At 41.3% G+C, this 25,355-nt stretch overlaps 1 protein-coding gene across 1 annotated transcript; it reads right to left on the reverse strand.

Annotated features, from left to right (window-relative positions):
• Positions 1 to 1,916: 1,916 nt before the first annotated feature.
• jph3a (junctophilin 3a) lies at positions 1,917 to 19,124 on the reverse strand. Its single transcript, XM_044201148.1, has 5 exons — positions 17,642 to 19,124; positions 9,574 to 10,354; positions 8,787 to 8,911; positions 5,308 to 6,554; positions 1,917 to 3,766 (listed from the first exon to the last, which is right to left on the reverse strand). Exons 1-5 carry the CDS (start codon positions 18,021 to 18,023, stop codon positions 3,686 to 3,688), a joined length of 2,616 nt encoding a protein of 871 aa, XP_044057083.1. The 5' UTR covers positions 18,024 to 19,124; the 3' UTR covers positions 1,917 to 3,685.
• Between the last annotated feature and the right edge of the window lie 6,231 nt (positions 19,125 to 25,355).

The raw sequence follows: 25,355 nt of genomic DNA on the forward strand, positions 1-25,355 counted from the left end.
AAGTGTGTGGACACGCCTTTGTGTACCGGGGGTGGTTTGTCATGGTTTGGGCCTCTTCGTTCAACACTGCGTGTGTTTGTCATTTTCCCGTTTCAACATGACAACGTCCCCCGTATCACAGAGCCCTGACCTCAACCCCAATCCGACACCTTTGGGCTGAACTGGACTGGACTGTGAGCCAGACCTGATCACCCAACATCAGTGCCGGACCTCACTGACGCTCCTGTGGCTGAATGGGAGCAAATCCCTGCAGCAGGTCCAACATCTGGAGGAAAGACTGAAACCAGAAGCGTCACATATGGGTGTAATGTTTGTTTTGCCCATGTAGAGTAAAAACTTAATACAATTCAAATGAATTAAGTATAGTTTTGACAAAATATAATGTTTGTGTTATCAGATGTCTCATATCAATCGTCCTGGTTCTAGCTACAGGTTAAAGGTAAAGTAATTCTTCCTTTTAGCGAGCAACAGCTGATGTGTTGAATATGTCTCAGTGGATTTTATACTACAGGATGTTTCCAAATTCAGAAAACACGAGCATTGGAAAGTTATTGCTGTTTTTTTTTTTTTTTTTTGGGTCTTAAAAACAAAACAATAAGTTTTACACAGCATTGTAAACAATATATCTGTGGTTGTTGCGTCCGTGCTGCCTTCACTCACCTTGTTATGTGATTTTATCTGAGTGTGGAGGCTGTAAACGTACAGCTGTTGAATATATACGCGTATTCCTGTGAACGTGGATGGACAGACCTGTGCCTGCTTGCATGGTCGGCCCTGTTGATTTATTTCAGCTCATCTGGACAGAGTGCACTCGTCGTAGTCCTTCCCACAGGGCTTTGCAGCATTTTGACAGCAGATGATACAAACTGGAAGTCACAGCCTAAATAATTAAGGTTCACTTAACCATTAACATGTAACCACCACCAATACATGTCTCCTGTACTCCCGAAAACCAGCTGTCCAGATACTTTATTAATTATACTTACCCAGTGTTTACATATTGCTGAAATTAAAGTGTTGGAGAGATAGAAACACTTCAAATGAACTTGTTTTAAGTATGACAGGTTTGTCTTACTTCTATAAATCGTTTACTATACGTGCTGTTTCTGTTGAATATTTTTAGTGTTTAAAGTAAAAGTTTTGGGAAATACCCTTATTTGCGTTCTTGCTGAGAGTTCGATGAGAAGACTGATACCACACTTGTGTCTGTCTGTTAAATATAAGACTAAAGCCAGCAGGCAGTTAGCTTAGCTTAGCATAAAGACTGGAAACAGGGGGAAACAGCTAGCCTGGTTCTGTCCAGACAGAAGGCAAGAAAGCAAATAAGCGTATTTCCCAAAATATTGAATTACTCCTCTAAGATCAACATGGTAACCTTCCCATTATGATTATACTCTTCAACACTGAGGCTCTTTTGCTTTCGTCAGTCTTGTTTAAGTGCCGATAACATACACCAGAGAGATTTGTTGGTCTGTTTGCCGACCAGAAAACCTGCAACCAGTATTGACGTCACCTGCAGTAACCTTGAATAACCGTGGTGTTCATCACTTCACAAACGCAGCTTGTTGACTCTTGAGCTATGAGTGGGCAATATGGATGAAATCCTCTCTCAGTGTTTGTGATTTTTATACCACGATAATGATATATATTGTGATAAAGTACATTTTCTGCAAAATCAATTGAGAAACGGGTTATAGATAAAATAACCGGATTGGAATGTCTGTTTTTGGCAAATCCAGAAAATTAAATCAAAGTACTTAATCACAATGAATCAAAAATCATTAAAAAAAATCCAAAATGGCCATAAATCCCTCCTGCTTATTGATTTGTTCAGCTTTAGTGTTCTTCACCACCTTCATGAAACTGAATCATTTGATTGAAAAGGCGAGACAGCAGTAATAACCACACCAAACTCATTAATTTCAAACATTTCATTATTTTCTCCACATTAACTTCGAAACAACCTCATAAACCAAAGAGTAAGAAAGAGCATGCTCGGGCATGCAATGATGTCACAACATGATGATGCCACTGAGTGCGAAGTATAAAACATACAGTAGCAGAGAGTTTCTTTTGATATCATTCATAAACTCGGGACGTTTCAGTATCCACTGAGAGTTAAAAGCTAGCGTTTTTTTTTTTTACACTGCTCTCCACGTCTCACGTAGCCTTGTGTTGCTGGATAGAAGAGACGAGAGGGAGAAACTCACAAACTGACACCAGATTGAGCAGGCTGAACAAACATGCTGAAAAAAATCTCATCCGGCCCAAAAAGTGTCTGGAAATGACACCGTAGAAACCCCATTTTTCCCTTTTTGACTGGTCCAAAAGGGGGACTGGGAGAGAGAGACAAAACAGTGCATGCCATTTCAGGGTGAAAGGGAGGTTTGTGGGGGGGTGGGAGAGGGGGTGGGTGGGGGGGTGCTGGAGGGTCACCTTTCTTAATGTTGAAGGTTATTCGTCTCCTCTTATCCTGCCCACGCGGGGTGTTTTATCTAGGGGTCGGGGGGTTTTAAATAAATTTGAGACGGAAAATGAATAAATACGAGGCACTCAGCATTCTCTCTGTCTTGCAAACTGCAAAAAGTAACAAACTTGAATAATAATGACACATACACATATATAGTAGAATTAGTGGTTATAACATAACAGTCTCAAGGCTGTACAAAGGAGCAAGGCTGAATCCTCCTCAGTATGTCAGCAGTTAAATGTGTAGTATGTGTGTGTGTGTGTGTTTTTTGCGTGCGAATGTGTGTGTTTGTGTGGTTTCACTTATAATATAATAAATTCAGGAAGTTCCTCGAGGTTTAGACTCGTGGGTCTTGGAGTGTGTTGGTCGCTGACGTTTGATTCGTGACTCAAATGTGAATCTGATTCGGTCAGATTCTGTGATTTGATTTGGACGTGAAGCGGCGCGGCGCTGATTTCCAAATCTCCGCCGACGGGTGCGGCGACAGGAAGTGATAACCAGGATGGAGGACAGAAACGGTGATGTTAAAGGGATAGAAAATGCACTTTTAAAACCCCACACAGCCTCATGCAATGGTTGTGTGCGTCTTTGTAGTTCGTAGTGGAAAAAAGAAAAGAATAATGACGGAGCCCTTTAAAATGGATCTACTCTTGCAGCATAGTTCTGTATGTAGCGCATAGTGCGAATAGGGGGTAGAGACTGGTGGATGGGCACAAAAGGGGAAAGGGGTAAAAGGCAAAAGGGGTTATTGTCTGTGGGGTTTAAGATGGATGTGTGTGTGCCGCGTTCTTGGTTAGCATGTTTCTCATGATAACCAGGAAACAAGGGTTGCTATATTCTTGTCTAGAGTGGATGGAAAAATGGGCAAAACTGCCTGTGCCATCTCCAGTCCGTTTAACAGTAGCTGATGGACACCCATGCATGTGTGTCCCGATATACACCACGCTAGTTTAAAGCTGCACTCTTTACTTTCTTACTTTCTTTTCTATGGTTGCAAGCTCAAAATAAGCATCTGAAAGGGAACGGTGCTTTCGTAGAAACTCAAATGGGCTTCAACAGAGGTGAAAAGACCAGTAGCAACAATAGAAAGGCTCTGCTGTGTCTGTCACTCGGGCTGCGGGCTCCAGTCGAATAGGCAGAATGTCCGTCTCAGTAAGTAATAATATAATATACCGTAGTTATCAATAAGTCTTAGTAGATCATACCTGTATAAGCTTAAATAAAGAAGTGAATGAAAAGAATGGCTACTCCAATATTGAGTAAAATGACCATAACCACCAGAATAGAGCTGGAGCCCTGGAAGACAAGAGAGGAGAGAGGAAGCAGTTAGTCCAGTTAACGCACATCATCTCTCAAAGGAAACAGCTGTAAGAAAAACATTCAGTTAGACTGAAACTGAAGTCTGGAAAACAGAAAACAGAGCCTCCACAGCTGCGGTTGATTAAAACCGTATTAGAACAAATGGCAGCTAAAAAGTGATCAGGTATTGGTTGTAATCATTTCCTTAAGACTTGCTGAAGCTTAATTTGATCACTTCTGTATTCACAAATAACCTCCAGACTCACAGAATATGATATTTTGGAAAAAATGTTGGTTCAGCACTTCGACTGTCCAGTGGTGGAAAGCAACTTAAGTACATTTACTCGTGTAAAGTACTTAAGTACAATTTTGAGGTACTTTTAGTTTACTTGAGTATTATATTGTACTTTTTACTTCACTACATTTATCTGACAGCTTTAGTTACTAGTTACTTTACAGATTAAGACTTTTCAAACGAAACACATGATCAGTTTATAAAATATGATACTGTGCTGTAGTTTAAACTATCCAACAGTATATTAAGTAGTTAAAATTGGCTCCACTTCCACCAGCAGTAACATTAAAATGCTGCTTACTTTTTGAAGCATCAGTAATGATAATAATAATATAACTATATAATATAATTCTCTGAAAGGGACCATTCTGCCCAACAAGTACTTTTACTTTAATACTGAAAGAGTATTTTTACACTGTGCAACTAAAAGATGTAGTACTTCTTCCACCACTACAGCTCTCAATCAAAATGTGACGCCCCCTGGTGCAGGTTGAGATGCATTTCTGTAAGTATCTTTTTTTGTTGTTGTTGACTTTTTTGTTTATGTTTTTTCCGCTCTGACACATAACTTTAGACTGTGGGAGTATTTTTCCTCACTCTCATATCCTCAGTTTTACTGAACATCGTTTCTCAGATTATTTACAAATGCTATAGGTTTATGTTACAGCCACCAGTTTTCATTTTTTTTCTTCAGTTTAGCGTGGCAAACCGCTCTAAATACTACATTACCCATGAGACTTAGCAGCTGTTGCTATGGAGAAGAAGCCAGTCAGACTCATGAATCAAAACTGTAAGGAATTCAAAACTTTTCGTCGTTGCAGTTGGGAACAAAAACAGCCAGAAAGAATAAATAAACTCCTAAAGCCATGCTGACAACAATTAATTTTGTCTAAATTTGAATGATGTAAGATAGAACCAGCAGGCGATTAGCTTAGCTTAGCATAAAGACTAGAAACAGGGGGAAACTGCTAGCATGGCTCTGTCTAAAGGTGTATCTCACTTGTTTAATCCGCACACAAACAGAAATGTAAAAACGATACATTTTACGTGCTGCAACTATCGAACTCTTGGCTTGAAGCGATTAAGCGTATTTCCATAAATGACAAGTTATTCCTTTGATGATTACTGACGATTCAATTGTTGTAATTAACCCTCAGCAATTAAAGGAAAATGTGGATCCTTACTAGTCGAAACAAAGAAACAGACTTCATCTCTCAAACACGCTGTAACTGTAATGACTCACTGAGTTTGATTTGAGGGTGAGATGCTCTCCTTCCTGCTCCAGAGTGATGGGCTGAGACTTTAGGGGTGGGGAGAGGGTGAGGTCCCTGTGCAGCGGCCACTCCTCCAGCTCTGCCCCCACATTCAGGTTGTCCAGCATCTGTACAGAGTCCATGGATCCCTCTCTGACCGGCCGAAGGCCTCGGGATCGCAGCCTGTTGTTTTGGGGGGCCGGAGAGTCCTGACCCAGCCCCCGAGACGTCTGCGAGTCCGGACACTGAAGCCTCATATCAACCGTATAGTCATTCATCCTCTCCTCGTCCTGCTCTGTGAGGCGTGAATGGGCAGGGCTCCACCTAAGGGTGCTTTCAGCAGTCCAGCCCCCGGTGAGGCCATCTAGCCTTTGGTCGATTACAGCATGCTCGTGAAGCTTGTGGTTGGAGGGGTTGTGCTGCTTTGGATGGTGGTTGGAGTAGACATGCTCTCGAGGGTTGTAACTAGATGAGACGTGGTCCTTTGCATTGTGATTTGAGGAGATATAATCTTGGGACTTGTGATTGGAAGAAGCATGCTCAGAAGTCTTGTGATTGGACATGTTATGTTCCAAGGCCTTGTGATTGGATAAAATGTGCACCTGCGGCTTGTAGTTGGAAGAGGCATGCTCGCAGGCCTTGTGATTGGTGGAAGAATGATCCCATGTTTTGTGATTGGAGGACGAATACTCCCTTGACTTGTGATTGGAAGAGGCTTGCTTGGAGGGCTTTTGGTTTGACAGGGAGTGCTCCCATGCTCTGTAGGAGGAAGCGTGCTCCCGGGACTTGTGATTGGACAAGGATTTCTCCCGTGGTTTGTGGTTGGACAAAGGGGCTTGCTCGTGGCCGTTAATTTGGCCCTCCTGCTCTTCCAGAAGGGAGGGTGTGGTGGAGCGGCTGCTGCCTCCTCGGTCCGGATACATGTCATCAGTCCAATTGTTAGCCCCTCCCCTCGGCAGATCCATCCCCCGTCCCTCCACCAGCACCTGGATCTCGGCCCCGCTCTGATCGTCCACGGCGCTCTGGCGCATGAAACAAGCATTTCTGGGACGATGGGCGTGCTTGGGCGGGCTGTGGGGGGGCGAGGTGGGTACGCTCAGCACGGGGCTGAGATCAGGTGTTATTACAGGCGGCGTGGTGTCCGGAGTGCACAGCTCCGGACTGTCTGTTCCTGTGGAGATCACCTCATGGTCTTTGTCCTTGGCGTCCTGGTGCTTGGGCCTCTGACATTCGAGCCCTGCAAAAACAGTTGGAGAATAGCACCAGTGAATTGATTTGGCACCAGTCCACAGCGAGTCCATCAGACCTACAGCGTGTGTGTCAGTGTTATTAGCATGCGGGGTAACAAAAGGAGATAAAAGCTGCATACAAACTGGATCTTGTGCTGGCAATCACTGTTGGCTTAGAGAGGATTATGAGAGTGAATACACTTGATTTAGTTTGAATCCTCAAAGGCTAATCCTCTGAAGTTTGGTGTTTTTTATGAGATCAAAATATGTCTGCACTGTAAACACTGGGACTAGCACATACTGTAAATCCACATATTTGGTATATTTTTTTATTGAATCTTTAAAAAGTACCAGTAAATGCTTTTATGTAGATTTTAAATGAAGATAATGAGTGCAATTCAGTCATCTGCTGCCTTTTTTAATTAGTCACGACTTGTGACTAATTGTTACAACCCAGGTCTCTGGAGGAAATGAGGCAACATAAGGTGGACAGGAATTTGGCAATAAAATAATTTTGTGTTAGTAGATCCTTAACAAACTCAAACTGAACAAAAGAAAAAAAGGAAAAGCCAAAAGTAATACTGTATATTAATATTCTCATTATTATTATTTAAAAAAAATGTAAATCAGTTCCTCACCAGATGCAAACCATTATTACACAAACAGTACTGTAATAGTATAACGCCATCACTTTCGTATAGGAAAGAGTGTAGTCAGTGGTGGAAAGTAACTAAGTACATTTACTCAAGTACTGTACGTAAGTACAGTTTTGAGGTACTTGTACAAACTTGAGTATTTCCATTTTCTGCTACTTTATATTTCCATTCCACTACAGTTCAGACGCAGATATTTAGTGTTTTACTCCACTACATTTATTTAATAACCACTTACTAGTTATTTTGCAGATTCAGATTATTAATAAAATATATAATCAACAAATAAATTATGATGTATTATTTATCAGTTAAGATAAAACTTTATTGATCCCCGCAGTATATAAAGTTAAAATTAGCTCCACCTTTACCAGCTGTAACATTAAAGTGATAAACACATTAATGCATCAATACTTATAATCCCGTAATATAATATATATTATTATGAAATGAGCCATTCTGCATAATACTTTTGGTACTTGGTGTATTTTGATGCTAATACTTTTGTACTTTTACTTACTTTTAGTAAATTTTTGAATGCAGAACTTTTACTTTGACTTTGACTTTGACTTTTACTTGTTAAAGAGTATTTCTACACTATTGTATTGCTACTTTTTCTAAAGTACAAGATATGAGTACTTCGTCCACCTCTGGGATTATCACCCGACTCTATTTCAGCTCCTTGTTTTGGTTTTCTGGCTGGCAACTCTACTGTTTTAGTTCAGTCACATGGTTGTTTTCAGCAGCATCAAGCAGCTGTTTTCAGAGAAAGATAAACCCACTGTACGCTACCTGCTCAGCACCAAACAGCAAAGTTAGTGACTTGTGGTGAACATAGTGGAGCATCTAGCTGCTAAAGAGCCAGATGTTTCCCATACATTAATCAGGTGGCCAGAAACGCAACTATAAATGAATGCTAATGTTGCTCTGTGTCAGCTGGAAGTGTAAATGGATAATTATTTGCAGCCAACTTTATAAGGTGATAATATGCCAGTGTTGTGCTTACAGCTTGTTGCGCTGCCCCCAAGTGGCCAATTAACGCAGCTTTAAATTCAAACTCTGCAGGTTAAAATATACCAACCTCGTTATCATTATTATTATTATTATGACTTTGTTATCATGATTAAACTGACGTTTTGCCAGTTCTGTTATTAGGAAGCTTCAAGTTTAGATTCATGGACCAGTAGTCCGCTGTGTATAGAACCAGCAATTTGAGCATGTGTACATTTATTATTTTAGTTGCTCAGTTATGTTTAAATAACTTAAATTTGTATATGGATTTCCATTTAAGGGTTTAACGTGGCCTACAGGTCCCTCTACTGCTGAAAAATATCAGCACTAGCATTGGTTGTCAGGCTCTTGCAGGTTTTAAATGATTCTCAAAATGTATTTTTTATTTCATAAGAGCCAGTAATACATATAATGTAAATGAATCTGTTTGATGATACAAGAATAAGGCAGTCTTTACAGTGAAACACCAAAAATCTTAATGCAGTTCTGCATTGCAAACATGTCATTGAAATAACTGGGATGTTATCCAACATCACATAAACAGAGCAGCATGTGTGAAAGCTTGGACCCACTCACCGTTCCCATAGATGTGGAAGGAGGGAGAGAGCTCTTTGGCAGCTATCCGGGCCAGTCGACACTCCTCCGTGGCCTTCTGCGCCACTCCTTCAGCTGCCTCCGCCTTCCCACGAGCGTGGCTCATCCTGAACAGGACAGGTAGAAACACAGCAGTCAAAACCGGCCGCAGCTATAACGGTTATCGACTCTGTATCTGTGAAGTTCTGCTTTTTTTAGCCTCATTTAAGCCAAATCTGCTCTCCGCTTTGGAAATGTTCAGCTTACTGAAGCTTAGATATTCGGTAAACTGTAATATTCAGCATTTGTGCTACTGATTTAGTTTGTGTTATTCTTCTTCTGTCATCTTGTTTTGGATATTTCAGTGCTGTGAGAGAAGAAAATGGACTGACATGGAAGTAAAGAAGTGTAATTGAGAGGTAGGCTTTCAAAGTATAACTGTGATTTTCTCATTTTAACGTCTAAACCAAAAAACAACACACATACCAGCACATGGAAACATCCACATGTCAACATGCCTTGTGTTTAATTATCCGATATTTTCAGAGACATTACATTCTGTAAAAGCGTAAGTCAGATGCTGAAATCAACAACTTGATGCATGGAAAACTTTGTTTATTGATTATATTTGAAGTTTTTTTTTTAAATATTTGATTTGTTTATTGCTGTTTGATGAGATTTTTGTGTCTTTGTATCACTACACATGCCCATTTATTCATGAATTTTGGTACAATGATTCTATATTTGGTGCAGACCGCCTACATGTATTGCTGAAAAGGGAACGTCTCACCTTGACATGGCAATCTCTGCTTTCTGCTTGGCGATGTCTGCGGCCTTCTCAGCAGCTTCAACAGCCCGGTCCACCTTCTCTCTGATTTTACTGGCCCTCAGTGGGATCAGGTTCTTGCGTTTGCCGCTCACCAACACATTCTGCTTGTACTTTCCTTCCTCCTTGGTGCCATCAGGGAAGGTGGTGCATCCATATCCGTGTCTCTTGTTCCCCACCCATTCACCTTCATAATGCAGGCCGTCCGAGCGCCGGCTCACACCCCAGCCAGCCCTCTGGTCGCTCCGCCACTCGCCAGCATACATTTCTGTGACAGTGGCGTCCACAGGGGCGCCCTGTTCACTCTCACTGGCGTTGGAGTGGATGTCAGATGCAGCAGAGCTGACGGTGCTCATGCCAGCCTCGCTGCAGAAGGAGCTCTGCTTGCTGAGCTGACTGGCCAGGGAGCTTTTGGACTCAGAGCGGCGCAGCTTCAGGCCGCTCAGGATGGACTGGCGGAAGCGGCCTTTTCTCTTCCTCTGACGTTCAGCTTCACTTGGAGCTGTCAAAGCGAACCCACCTCGTCCCACTGGGCTCCCGGCCAGCCCGGCCACCACCCCGTCCGTGGGCGTGGTGGCGGTGCCATCCTCCAGCACAGCCGGAGGGCCGTGGCTATGCTCGGAGCGAAGGGAGTTTATGGATGTTCGCAGAGGGAAGAGGATGACGGCCGCCATGCCGTACGGTACACTCTGCCGCACGCCATAGCCATGACGCATCCCACCCAGCCACTGGCCTTGGAAGGTTCCTGAAAGACAAACAGAGACACAGTGAGAGTCAGGATGGTCAGTCGGTCCTCCACTTTGGTCCAGACTGAAATATCTCAGCAACTATTGGATAGATTGCCACGAAACTTTGTACAGATATTCATGGTTCCCAGCAGATGAACCCTACTGACTTTGGTGATCCCCTGACTTTTCCTCTACCGCCACCATGAGGTTACCATTTGTGATTTTGAGTGAAATATCTCAACAACTATTCGATGGATTGTCATGAAATTTGGTACACGCATTCATGTCCCCCTCAGCATGAATTGTAACTTTGGAAGTCGACTTTGTTGATCCTCTGTCTTTTCATCTTGCACCACCATCAGGTCAAAATTTTAATTTGTACAATACTTTGGTCATGGAAATCCATCTAATAGTTGTTGAGACATTTCACTAAAAGCCAAAGCTGTCAGTGTCTCATGGTGGTGCTATAGGAAACGCCATCAGGATTCATCCTCTGAGGATTGTTTATACAAAATTTCATGGCAATCCATCTGATAGTTGTTAAGATATTCCAGTCTGAACCACAGTGGTGGAACAACTGACGGACAGACCAATGCCATCCCCAGTGCCGTGCTAGCAGCATGGCTAAAAAGTACTATAGCACTAATCAGCCTCAAAGTGGCAATAATGTCTCCTGATGTGGACTGACAAAAGTGATACAGATATTGTGAGGTAGATGTATTGTGACATGCAACAGATAGACCATATGCATGTATCATTCTTGTGTGTAAAGGTTTATGCGGCTGCTAAACTACGCCAGGAATAAAATCTTTGAAATAATTTTGTGCCAAACTGAGGCATGTTGGCACAACATTAAAGCTGTGAAAATAAATCAAAGAAACACTTGAAATAACACCAGATATTTGGCATTTCCTAAACTGCAGAAAAGTACATATGTACTTTCTAAAAAGTGCTAGCATTTATCGAGCGAATGTGACGTCTTTGTGCCTGAGCTGTTTAAGATTTGGCAGATTAGAAAGAGGGGGTGTATGGAAGACAAACCAACATACTACAACTGTGTGTGTTGAAGCTTGAGCCAACAGTTTGACAGTTTCATTATTTGTAAAACAGAAGAATAGACTTATTCTAAAATCCTCGTTGTGAATTTTCTCCCATACTTCTGAAAATGATCAATAAATAAAATACAACCTTTTCTTATACACAAACATTTAAATCGATCAACCAAGTTTAAACCACAGAGGTTCCAACATGTCATGTCCTCATCCTCCTCTCCATCTACGCCAATGAAAAAATAAAGGGCAATCGACACCGGGACCTCCTGGAGAAACTTTAAAACAATGCAGGTCTGCATCTCACGCCCTCCATCCTCTCCTCAAATCCCAGAGGTGGTCAGAACAAGAGGTGAAGCAGATCCAGAGTTTCATATTTCTGGGCAGGAAACTCGACAGCCTCCTGTTCAACTCGCGGTTTGTCAGTTTAATTTACAGGAGAGCTCGACAGCAGCCGTTCCTGCTGACAGAGCTGGAGAGTTTTATGTCATGAAAGGCATTTTAACAGCTGTCCACACTTCCTTCACGCAGTCTGGGCTCAGCCTCTGTATATCCTGACACGACTGACTCAGAAGAAAAAGTAATCGATCAAGCAAGGCGACTGAAACTAGGGTTGCATCTAACGATTATTACTTTATTACTTTTATTACTTTCTCGATTAAAAAATGCCAGAAAATGGTGAAAAATGTCCATCAGAGTTCCCCAAAGCCCAAAGTCAGGTCTGACTCACCGTCCAAAACTCAAAGAAATTCTATTTATTTCTCACACTTGAGAAGCTGGAGCTACAGAAAGTTTGGTGTTTTTGCTTGAAAAGTGACTCGATTAATCGATTATCAAACTAGTTGCCGATTAATTTTCAGATCGACTTATTAAGTAACTGACTAAATCAGCTGAAACTGAAACTACAGTTTTCAGAAAGAAAGGGCAAATGTTTTAATCATAAAGTTTGAAAACATAAACTATAAACACTTTAAACAGGAAATTGGCCCATTGATCATTATATGTAGATCTGGATGATTAAAATGTTACTATCAAAAGGTACAAATCAGTTTTTGCGTGGGTACAATGACTTGTGACAGAGGCCCCCGTCACATATCAATTTTAATTTTATGTCAGATTTTACATTTTTTGATATATTTTTCTGTTCTCAGCCCAAATTGACAAATAGTCATTTTGAACCCTTGAGTCATTCTTAAAGGTGCCACATGTTGAACGTACAACATGCTTTTGGCCTCTTATATCTATATTTCCTATTGAGCCTGGACGGTTTCATGGAGAATAAATACAAACAAACAAAGATGAGTAATTTGTGCTCTTGGATTAATAATCTGTGTGCACAAATTAAAAGAACATAACATTAAACTATACTGTTAACATTAAAAGCCACAATCTAAAAACGTTTATTGATATAATCGAAACAAAACTGCATTAAACCCAAACGGCTCATTTAGATTTGATCGTCAGGCCTGACGACTTATTTTGCACTGCATGAATGCAGCACAAATACATTTCTTTGGCTACTAAGAGGCAGCAGAACAAGTTGTAAACACAACATTTGCGTGTCATCACCTTTTTAAAATTAGGCTGAACGTGTTAGCAAACCTATTTATTTAGCCTAATTACACATCCGGCTTTTATGGAGCAACATTAGCATTCATTAGCATGGAGTTGGGTTTGGAGTCCAATATTCTCTCTGTGAGCTCTGTGTTTGGTCTCCACCAGAAAAATATCTGGCTTTTTAGCTGCTAAACGCTCCACTACGTTCACCAGCTGGTCGCCAACTGTGTCTGTCTGCTGTTTGCTGCTGAGCAGGTCGTATACAGTGGAGGGAGCAGAAAACAATAATGTTGTTAAATCTTTGGAGAAACATTTTGGTTTCTCTTTATTAAGTTTAATTGGCCGTAGCTTTCTAAATTCACATCAGTCAGCACATCTTACATTATTTCTTGTTGGTTCAGAATAGTAAAGTAGATAATAGTCCAGAAACAGTGAATTATGTGTTGTATTCGTATGTGTGTGGACCTGGAGCTGTCCATGGTGCTGAAATAAAACCCTAATAGATGCACTAAGGTCTCAAAGGTGTACGTTTCCCAGGCTGTTTTTGCTAAATCTAAAACAGGAGTCACTCACTGTGTCCCTATGTAATAAATATGAATAATAAATAGTATGTACTGTAATTATATAGGATACTGTTAGTGCAGTGAGTATAATTAAACTTCACAAGGAGAAAGCAAAATGTTTTTCCAAAGATTTGTTTTCTGAGGTGTTCCTGGAGCTGTTTCAGCACCATCCACAATTATTATTTTTAGTTTCCAGCTTTGAGCAGCTCATCTGTTTTCTTTGTGCAATGCATTGTGGGAGAATATCGTCCAACAACAGCACACTGAAAAATCTAGCGTTTTTTTTAGGGTGCATACTTAAAGTAACCCTCCACTCACAAATGTGAGATTCAAACGTACTCCGGGCAAGCTAGATTTGGGATGTCACAAAACTCGAAAGGTAATTGCAAAGAACATGGCAACCAACCGGCAAAGAAACCTGAAACCTCCAGCGCAGAGCGGACTTGTCAGTACAGAGCGAGAGTTTGCACTAAGTTAGCGTAGTGAAAGTTTTGTTGGTAACATGGTAGAGTGTGCAGTTTCTGGATGTAAACCGGACCCTGGAGCTTCCTTCAACTATCTACTAACGCTACGTTATAACAATGTGAACGCACTGTAACGTCGTGGCAGATATTATTGCATGTTTCACAACCACTAACGCTGTGTCAGCCACTGCCAGTTACAAGCTAACAAGCTAACAAACAACACAAACGAATAAAAGATGCTAACTACACTTACCGTTCTGATACGTCTGCTAGTCGTGCACAACAGACTCCTCATCTGGGTCTGACTGAGGCTCAAACGTGTACGGCTGAATCTCTCCGATGTTTCCTCTAACTCGAGCCATCTCTCTCACCATGGATGTATGTCTCTCACCCACATCCATGCTCTCACCGGCACCGGTCAACCTAACGCAGCGGTGGCGGTGGGCGGGCCTTCATAGATCCAGACTTTCACAATGAGCTTCCAGCCCCTTTTCAGAGTTTTTTTTTTAAACTTTTTACGTGGGATAACCATGTTAAACAAAGAATTAATCATAGCAGAGTATTTTTACATACTTTAAAACATGTCTGGAGGGGAACTTTAATTTTTGGAGTATAATTAATTTAGCCACTTTTCTAGTGTGCAAGGTTTGATTACTGACAAATGTGACCCCCCGGGGTCCCAAAAGCCCCCGAGTGTGTAATGAATTTAGTTCACATTTTGTTCACATTTTGTTCACATCGAAAGAACAATATCAACTAAATGATAAGGGCCTTAAAAGCAGTATTAATTGGTTTAGGTTTTTTGGCCACTTGGGGGCAGCACAACAAGCTGTAAACACAACACTGACATATCACCTTATAAAGTTGTTATGGAGAGTTTGTTAGCAACATTAGCTTGTTTACACATCCAGCAGACAGTTAGCAGCTAGTTCACCAGCTAGCTGCTAACTTGGTCTGTCCGCTGTTTGGTGCAGAACACAAAGTGTACCGGGGTGGAAGAAGAAGTACTCAGATCGTAATACCACACAGTAGTAATACCACAGTGTAGAAATACTCTGTTACAAGTAACCGGATCAATAAAGTTTTATCCTAACCTATAATAATACATCATACTTTGTTGATTTGTATTATTAATCTGAATCTGCAGAGTAACTACAGCAGTAACTAAAGTTATCAAATGAATGGCTCAGAATTGCACAGTACAGTACTCGAGTCGGTGCATGTATCGCATCATGTCCTGTTAGTACAAAATGGTAAAGTATATTGGTTTCCCTGTTTACTAACTGCAAAAATAGTATGCTTTAAAGATCAGTGCATATACTTCATTATACAGTTATACATCCTTTGGGTCCACTGACGAACCTAACTCAAGACAAAAATTATTCATTTTGCTAAATTTTGCTAAATAAAATAATAAAAATAAAATAATCATTTTTTCCTGTTGCCTTAGTGAATCACCTTAGTTACAAGTCTTTTCCTGAAGCTTTCTAAGGCTCCACAAACTAAAAACACGATTCACTCTTTGTCGGCCGGGAGCTGTCCGCGGTGCTGAAACCAAAACCGGACCGTCTCGCGCTCGTCTGACCTGTCTGCAGGTGCGCGAGGCATGTGGCCCATAATGTGGTTTTATTATTAAGCTGTTGTCGTTTTTAATAAGCACTTGCTCTGTTGACAGGCCTGTCAGTGAGTCTCCCGTGTGTGTCTGCGTGGAAAACAGCGTCCTGCACATTTATTGGGCTGTGGAAAATGTGTCAGCTCGTGCGTGCTATATTCATCTGTCGGCGGTCTTGCACGTGAGCGGAAGAGAGGAGCAGAGCTGTCGCGTGACGCAGTCTTTTTTTTAATGTTTTCCTCTCTTCACCATCTTTGTTTTTTTTTACTTGACAGTCGCGTGTTAAAACAGCAGGTATGAAGATGTAAGCCTCAATGCTCTCGCGCCGGGAGACGTTTAACAACAGGCCACCACCTTCCGGCAAACAACCTCCACCTTCACTGCAGCACCGACACACACCGTGTTTTCATTCCACCTGCATCACTTATTGACCTCGCTTCCATCATCCGGGTCCTGCGCGGTGCTCGGAGGTGGGCCGGGCAGCATCGGTTATCAAACGGCCTAGATTTCAAACCCCCGAAGTCAGAAAAAACACCAGACTGACAGAAGCAGAGAGCCAATCAGAGAGCAGGAGAGCAGCGAGCTGGTCTCTAGTGACACGCTGACCTGCTGTCTCCGCGTCACCATGGCGACAGAGGGTGTGATGCAGAGGGGTGAAGGTGTGTTTTTATAAATCTGTGTCTCTAAACACAAGTGATGAGATTTCAACATGGTTTAATTTCCAATATTAGACACACGTCCTCTTTTTAACGTCCGCAGCCCGTCTCCCTTGTTTTCTAATCATTTAATAATAAAGGCTGGTCAGTAGGCCGGAGTGAAGGTGATGTCGACGCCATGTGGACATTGGCCCCCAGGCACAGACATGTAAAAGGCCTCCTACACTGGAGGGAAACATGGCTGCGTTGTTTGTGGTCATTTTGTGTCTCTTTGTAGTCGTTTTGCATCTCTTTGTGGTCGTTTTGCATCTCTTTGTGGTCGTTTTACATCTCTTTGTGGTCGTTATGCGTCTCTTTGTGGTCATTTTGCATCTCTTTGCGGTCGTTTTACATCTCTTTGTGGTCGTTATGCGTCTCTTCGTAGTCGTTTCGTGTCTGTTTGTGGTCATCTTATGTCTCTTTTTTTAGTCGTTATGCGTCTCTTTGTGGTCATCTTACGTCTCTCTGTAGTCATTTTATATCTCTTTGTAGTCGTTATGCGTCTCTTTGTAGTCGGTTTGCGTCTCTTTGTGGTCATGTTATGTCTCTTTGTAGTCGTTTTACATCTCTTTGTGGTTGTTATGCGTCTCTTCGTAGTCGTTTTGCGTCTCTTTGTAGTCGTTTCGTGTCTGTTTGTGGTCATCTTACGTCTCTCTGTAGTCATTTTACATCTCTTTGTAGTCGTTATGCGTCTCTTTGTAGTCATTATGCGTCTCTTTGTGGTCATCTTACGTCTCTTTGTAGTCGTTTTGCGTCTCTTTGTGGTCATCTTACATTTCTTTGTAGTCGTTTTGTGTCTCTTTGTAGTCGTTTTGTGTCTCTTTGTAGTCGTTTTGTGTCTCTTTGTAGTCGTTTTCCATCTCTTTGTGGTCATTTTGCGTCTTTGTGGTCATTTTGTGTCTTTCAGTGACATTCTGCAGGTGAAGCAGAACTCTCAGGTGCTGCTGTTGGTTGAAAACCTGCAGCTGAACTTCAGTTTTTAGTTCAGACTGGAGATGAAGAGAAGCAGAACCACACTGACACTCCTCAAAAGATATTATACTAAATATTACAGCACACTATATAAAATACTGCCCCCCAGGGTCCCCTGAACCCTAAGGCCTGCTCAGTAATCCATCCATGCATGTGGATGTGACCTACATGTTATTTATGTAGCCTACATTGGAGATGTGTTTTTTAGCAGCAGGCTAAATAAGCAAGTCGTTCCACTTGCAGCCTGAAAATCAGTTTGTGGAAGAGCAGAGATGTTGAAGTCAAACTGGACTAAAGCTGATCTCTGAACTGGTGTTTGGTGTGAAAACAAAAGCTTTGGGAAGATACATGGAGGCCAAAGTGGCTCTGAAAATCAGTTTTAGCAGACTTACCTCCATCAGAGTAGGTTTCAGTGCCGTATCCATCCTGCAGCCCGTTGCTCCACGTCCCCTCGTACCGGGCCCCGCTGGCCGTGCTCTCCAGCTGCCCATAGCGACCTTTGAACCCCTGTGTCCACTCCCCTCTATACTCCCAGCGGCCCTTGCTCTCCACTCCGATGCCATGCCGCTTGCCCTGCGCCCAGGTGCCCTGGTAGCTGTTCCCGCTGGGCCAAGTGTACACGCCCAGAACCTCGAAGCCGTGGCTCCAGGCACCCGCATACTCGCCCTGACCCTGGGGCCCCGTGCAGACCCCTCGACCATGGGCCTTACCCTGCTCCCACCCCCCGCAGTACGACCCCCCGTCATCAAAGTCAAACCTGCCTCCAGTGGACATGCATGAAACAGGTTTAGGCAAATCCTTAGAATGTCAAGAAAAAGAAAAAACAAGGGCCTGGTTCACTCAGAAGGAGCAAAGAGGGAAGAGGCCTCGCTTGAATCTGGTAGCATGGAGGTGCAGGGCCTCGACTCTCCCTCTCCTGTTAGTTTAGGATGTAAAACACCAGCTCCTCATTTTAAAAACAGTAGGACGTGGCCCGAAGAGCATCACCTTACGATGGAGAAGCAGCCTAAGCCTCAGCGACGGTTCTGGAGTGACGAACGCAGCTGCTGTGCATGCTGCTTCCCATGGGCATGCAGGCTCAGAGTGCTTCTCATCCTCCTCCTCCTCCACTTCCTCCTCCACCTTCCTGCTTCACGCAGCCTCGCAGCCGGGCAGCTCGCCGGCTCGTCGCCTCAGCCGTGCAGCAGGGCGCACCAGACAAGCGAGGCCTAGGCTTTTCTGGCAGTCCCAGAGGCCCACAGAGCGGCGGCGGCGGCGGCAGCAGCGACAGAGCTCAGCTCAATCAGACATTACAGTATCCCCACATCCCTGCCGCACCGGCACTCAGAGACGGATACAGGACAGGGATGCTGCTGCACTCGTACGCAATTTTAAAAAATCAGAGGAGCAGAGAAGTTGGAGGTATTTCTCTATAGCATGGCCTGGAAACGAGCAATCCAGGCTAACGCTCAGAGACACACATCCATAACACACAGCCTCAGCCTCGCACACACACCTCAGCAGACACAACGGAGAGTGAATATCTCCTCTTATTTCCTCCCTCTTTCTCCTCTCTGCTCTGCTGTGATCTAAAAGACGAGGCGGTCTCCTCTCCTGAAGATGTGAAGAGAAAAAGCAGAAGAAGAAGAAGACAAAATAAATTATTCCTCTCCTTTTCCCTTTGTCCTCTCCATTGCAGCGCTCGCCTAAACCTGGATTGTTGTTGTATCCCAATTCCACCAAGTCATCTGCCCTCTCTTGTTTTTCGGCCTCGCTCTTTCTCTTTCTACCTCTCTCTCTCTCTCTCTCTCTCTAAAATCTGCTCATTACAGGACTGTTCCACCTCAGCCAATACCCCTCCCCCACGCACACACACCGAACACACACTGAACACACACTCCTTCTCTCGGCTCTTAAAGAGATAGAGAGGGGAGGGATGATGCGAATAGCTGCATGTACAGAGCTCGCTGCTCTTTCCCTTTGGGGGATACAGCCTGCTTTTCCTAATTATCCAGCCTCATTTCGCTCTCTCCCTCTCACCCTCCTCCTCCCAGACTGAAATCTGTTTTCCTGATAGCTGGACATTTGCGAGCTCATTGATCCCGTGCCACTCTCTCCCAAGCTAATTGTTGTTAGTCTTTTTCACTGTTGTCTCGTAGGCGAACCAATGGACTTGAGTAAGCGTTACCGAAGACCACAGAGACCCAGACTGAGCTTTCTGAAAACACCAACAAACCTACAAATGATTTTCTAATGTCTGTCTGTTGGTACGATGCCAAAATATAGGAGCTCCATCACAATCTGACAACCGAACACAGTCGGCTTTACTTTCAGAGCGATCTTATGTTAAATGTTTTTCTAATCAATAGCTGGAGCACGATGGTATTGGAAATCTTTCTGTCACTGAACACACCATCTGCTGGATCGTACGGTGACCGGAAAATGGTGTCAAAGAAGGAACAAACACCGATGAGATGAACCTGCATTATTTATAAAGTGTGTAATAACTGAAACCAACCGAAGGTAAACTGTAAAATACAGTCTTTCGAAGTTAAGTTAAGTTTCTTGTGATGCAGAAGAGTATCGAGCACAAACATGATTGTCACAGTCCGACCTCTTGTAAACAGGTAAGTAGAGACAGGTGCACATCATCAGAACAAATCAAGCACTGTCGTAAAAATGGAGAAGGTGTGACATTACATTGACTTAGAGATATATCTATATATATATATATATATATATATATATATATATATATATATATATATATATATATATATATATATATATATATATATATAAAAAAAAAAATAGATAAATAAAAACAAACAAAAAATGAAATAATAAATAATAACTTAAATTAGTTAATAGTTTAAATACAATAATAAATATTACAAATTTAAAAAACATTTTTTAAATTAATGTATTTTATTTGTTTTAAATATATATATATATTTTTATATTTCTATATTTTTAATTCATAATTTTATTATTTATTTATGTAATGCTTTACTCTTTTTGTCCTTATCTGGCTTGATTTGTAAATAAATTACACAAAAATACACAAAAAGTAAAAATGGAAAAGAAATTGTCATTTTATTTATTCATAATATTTTTATTTTTAAAAGATTTGTTGTTTTTAAATGTATTTTGTGTTAAGTGTTGTGCTGTTCTCTTTGTGTCCTTGTTCTACGACAGTGCTTGATTAATCTAATTATGTTCACCTGACTCTGCTTACCTGTTTAAAAGAGGTCGGACTGTGACAATCAGTGCGGAAAGCTTTTGCTCGTCACTCTTCTGCATCACAAAAGAATAAAAAAACCCCAGCAAACGTGAACTTCAAACACCTGTGCCTTTCCTGCTATGACAAGTCAAAATGTCTGCTGTGAAAAAGGACCATTGTTTACTCTGAGAGCTAAATAGTTTAGTGGAAATTGCAGATTTACCGAGTAAACGAGGGCGAGCATGGTGACCAAACAATGCAGCTGCTGTACATCTAAGTAGTGTTGGAACAATTTGATTGGCATTAATCAACAACAACTTTTAGGATCAATTCATTGTTTAAGTGATTTAACAAGCAAAAATTCCAAACATCTGCTCACCGAATTTGAGGATTTGCTGCCTTTCTCTCTTTCATATCATTATAACTTTAATATCTCTGGGCTTTAGACGATTGTTTGGGCCAAAACAAGACATTCGAGGACGTCGTCTTGGGCTCTCAGAAACTGTGACGGACATTTTTCACTTTTTACAAATTTATTCGGACATTTTATGGACAGAAAAAAAAAATGTAACGATTAAGCATGAAAGTAACCGACAGACTAACCTGTGATGAAAATAATGGTTAGGTGCAGTCTTACACCTGAGCACAAGCTGACAGGTGACGGAGGAGGTCAAAGGTCACCGAGAGCACAGCACACCATCTGTATTCAGGGAAGTGGTTCATTACTGAGACCTTCAGCAGGCTTTCTATACATAAACGGGAGAGAACCATCTTTTATATGTGAGGTTGTCTCAAGAGCCAATCGGTGAACCCGCTCACATCTTACGAAGACACTTTGTTTGTTTTTCCTTTAAAGGAATAGTTCAACATTTTGGTAAATAAATACTTTCTTGCTGAGAATTAGGTGAGAAGATTGATACCACTCTCATGTCTGTACGCTAAATATGAAGCTACAGCCAGGATACGGTTAGCTTAGCTTAGCACAAAGACTGGAAACAGGGGGAAACAGCTAGCCTGCTGTCAGGTAACAGGAAGTCTTACGGCCTAGCCTGGCTCTGTCCAAAGGTAGCAAAATTCCCCTAGTTTAGCTTCATATCTACCGTACAGACACGAGAGTGGATCGATCTTCTCATCGAACTCTGAGCAAGAAAGCAAAGAAACGTATTTCCCAAAATGTCGAAATACTTCTTTTATTTGTCGTCCGTCTGCGTTAGGCTACATTTTGCAGCAGCTTTTAAGATGCATTCTCTCCTGCTTGCCGAGTGAGAACGTTTTTTTTCTGTGGTATTCGCACTTTCATACGGCCCACAGCTGTGTATTTCATGTATTTATGTCTTTGTACTATATTAGAGATGTATGTACTACTGAGTTTTCTTTGCATATTGTTTGTTTTGAGATGTTTCTCACCCTGGCTGTGGTCATGTTGTCTATTTAAATAAATATGTGGTTTGTAGGTGAAAACCAGTAAACCCACAGGGAAAAACCCATCAGTGCATCATGGAGTGCATTTTATACCATAAAACATATAAAATATTCCCCTTTCAATGCTCTGAGAGTAGATGGAAGAGGACTCACAGCGCTGCATCCATTCATTTCTATAAAAGCACGTCATAGCAACACTTTGCAGCTGTATATTCAACGCGCCACTTTTTCTTTGGCAGAAAACGCGAAGCACAAGAAATATCTACAGAACACATAACCGTCCTGCGTAAACTTATTTTCTATCCATCAACAATGAGAACAAACAAGGAGTCTGTTCACTTCACGTCAACAAAGACTCAAATGAGGCAGAAAAAAATCACTTACAGGCATTTATTGGTGTGTGTGTGTGTATAGGTATATCTTCCTTGTAAATATAATTGTTTTCCTTATTTATTCCTTCCTTTAGTACTACTTTTATATACTTTGTTCTATTTATTGCGTTTTTTTATTGTTTATATTCTATTGTAATTTAAAATATTTGAATATGTGTTTATACATTTGGTCCTAAATTCAGAAGCATAATTCATCCGTAATAGAGAAAAAGAATCACACAGAGCAGCAGCCTCTGTTTCATCTCTATCTCTGTCGAGACAGCAGAGACGTTTTACTGTTTCAAACCTTTACAATCATCAGATGTAGGATACAAGTCCAGTGGTGGAAAGTAACTAAGTACATTTACTCAAGTACTGTACTTAAGTACAATTTTGTGAGTATTTTACTTGAGTATTTCCATTTTCTGCTCCTTTACACTTCCACTCCGCTACATCTCAGAAGCAATTATTGCTCACTACATTTATCAGATAACTTTAGTTACTAGGTATTTTGCAGATTCAGATTAATTACTTAAGTAATTATCTACTGTATATATATATATTTTTTTGAGTAGCATAAAGGGAACTACAAAACAAAATCTCATTATACAACCCTGTGTTGTAAAATGATCAATAAATCTATCTTGTAACATTTTCAATGCAACTTTTACTTGCAGTGGAGTATTTTCACAGTGTGGTATTAGTACTTATACTTAAGTAACGGATCTGAATACTTCCTCCACCTCTGTGTAAATGACAGCACAAATTAAATTTTATGTTTCAACTCGGGTGTAGTCTAACAGTGAGTGTGTGTTGAGTGTGTGTTCATGCTTGCCTGCATGGTGTGTGCGGGTGCATTAAGTTAAATTTGTCAAGTAAAAAGACAATCTAGTGAGCAGGAACAAAGATCGTGACTGAACGTTGTGCAGACAGCGGCTCGTTCATCTGTTCCACAGCTTTCACTGTTTTCACAGTCACATCCAACTCGAGTGACAATCTCCTGCTTACTGACACCCCCGCGATGATGCCTCGACATGCGCAGAGCTGGGGGAAGTACTCGGATCTTGTACTTAAATCAAAAAACTCTGACTCGACTGCAGACTGTACAGAACTCAGCTGCTCGGCTGTAAACCAGGACCCAGAGGTGCGACCACATCACACCTGGTTCAGCCTCTTTACATCGGCTCCCTGTTTGTTTCAGGATTGATTTTAAGATCTTGTTGATTACTTTAAAGGCTCTTCGTGGCTCCAGACTATATTTTAGACCTTGTAATCCCTCATGAACCTTCACGTAGTTTGAGATCATCGGGCAGGGGTCTCCTGTCTGTTCCTGAGTCCAGGATGGAAACTAAGGGGGACAGAGCTTTGGCCATCAGGGCCCCGAGACTCTGGAACAACTTGCCTGAAGACATCAGGCTGTCTGAGTCAGAGTCTTCGTTTAAGTCTCGTCTCAAAACACATTTTTATCAGAAAGCAGATCCTGATTTTACCTGAACTGGCTGTTTATTTTACTGTTTATTTTATTGCTTTTATGTATTTTATGTTTTTTATTTCTTTACATTTCATCATTCACTGTGTTATTTTATTTTTCTTGTTGTGAAGCACTTTGTACTTTGTTTTGATAAGTGCTCTATAAATAAAGTTTTATTATTATTATTATTATTTATTACTTAAGTAAAAGTAGTAATACCACAGTGTAGAAATACTCTGTTAAAGTAAAAGTCCTGCATTCAAAATTTCACTTAAGTAAAAGTACAAAAGTATTGTCATCAAAAAACACTTATGTAAAGTACTCATTTTGCAGAATGGCCCATTTCAGATTATATTACATTATTGGTGATTCATTATTGATGCATTAATGTGTTCATCACTGTAATGTTGCATTAGCTGGAGCTAATTTTAATTAGCTCGTCAATTTCCCCCCAGAGAGAAATAAAGTTTTATCTTAATCTATAATATTACATCATAATTTATTGTTGACTATATTTTGTATTATTAATCTGAATCTGCAAATTGACTAGTAACTAAAGTTGTAGTGAAGTAAAAAGTACAATATTTCCCTCTGAAATGTAGTGGAGCAAAGGTAGAAGAAAATACTCACGTAAAGTACAATAACCTCTAAATTGTACTAAAGTACAGAACCTGAGTAAATGTACGTGTGGCTCATTTCCACTGCACGGCCCGACTCGACCCGGCTCACTCGGAACTGTTCTTTATGGTTATAAATTGGCAAAATTGTGGATAGTACCTGGTACTTTAAAAAAAATAACGTACCTACTCAACATTGCTTTTAACTAAACTGTCACTCTTCCTTTGGTTTATTCTTATCTTTTACATATTTCATTTTTCTTATGCATTCCTCTGTTTTATTTCTATCTTTCATATATTCTGCTGTTCTTAGCACACCTGTATTCATTTATTGCTTGGTTTTATCGTGCAGTATTTGCACTTGTTTTAATTTGCCTGTTTTTGTTTTTTCTCTTGCCTCTTAATTTTATTGTAAAGCACTTTGAGTTGCACCGCCTGTATGAAAAGCTGTTGCTATATAAATAAAGTTTATTATTATTATTTAATTTTTTTGGTATCACCTCGGTCGAGGTTCCAAGCGAGCTGAGCTGATACGAAAAGATGGAGTTAAAACACTGCAGATCACTGATTGGTCAGAGAGAACCGTCGCAAGCGCGACACGGGACACCAGGCACAAACCCCGCCGTGGTCAGTTAACGACGTGCAAACGCTCCTCTGTTTGGTTGCCGATGAAAGGATCCGGGGAGAGTGTGTGTTTGTGTCGCGTTGAGATGATGTCACGGTAGTTTCGCGAGGCATCGCTATGACGATCAGCCAAGAATCCCGCCTACATTGAGGGTGCTGTCTGCGGTGGAAAACGAAATCAAGAAAAGCGAGCCGAGCCGAGCCGCACCATGCAGTGGAAATGGGACATTAGTTACATTCCACCACTGGATAAGTTGACGCTTGAGCCGACAGGTTAACAGTTTCAGTTTTAACAGGCTTGTTGTTCTAAAATCCTCCTTGTGAATTTTCCCCAAAACCTTTGAAATCGATCAGGAATAAAACCTTTTTCTTATACACAAAGATTTAAATCCATTAACC

The sequence above is a fragment of the Siniperca chuatsi genome, linkage group LG1 (assembly GCF_020085105.1).
Source record: "Siniperca chuatsi isolate FFG_IHB_CAS linkage group LG1, ASM2008510v1, whole genome shotgun sequence".
NCBI classification, from domain to species: domain Eukaryota; kingdom Metazoa; phylum Chordata; class Actinopteri; order Centrarchiformes; family Sinipercidae; genus Siniperca; species Siniperca chuatsi.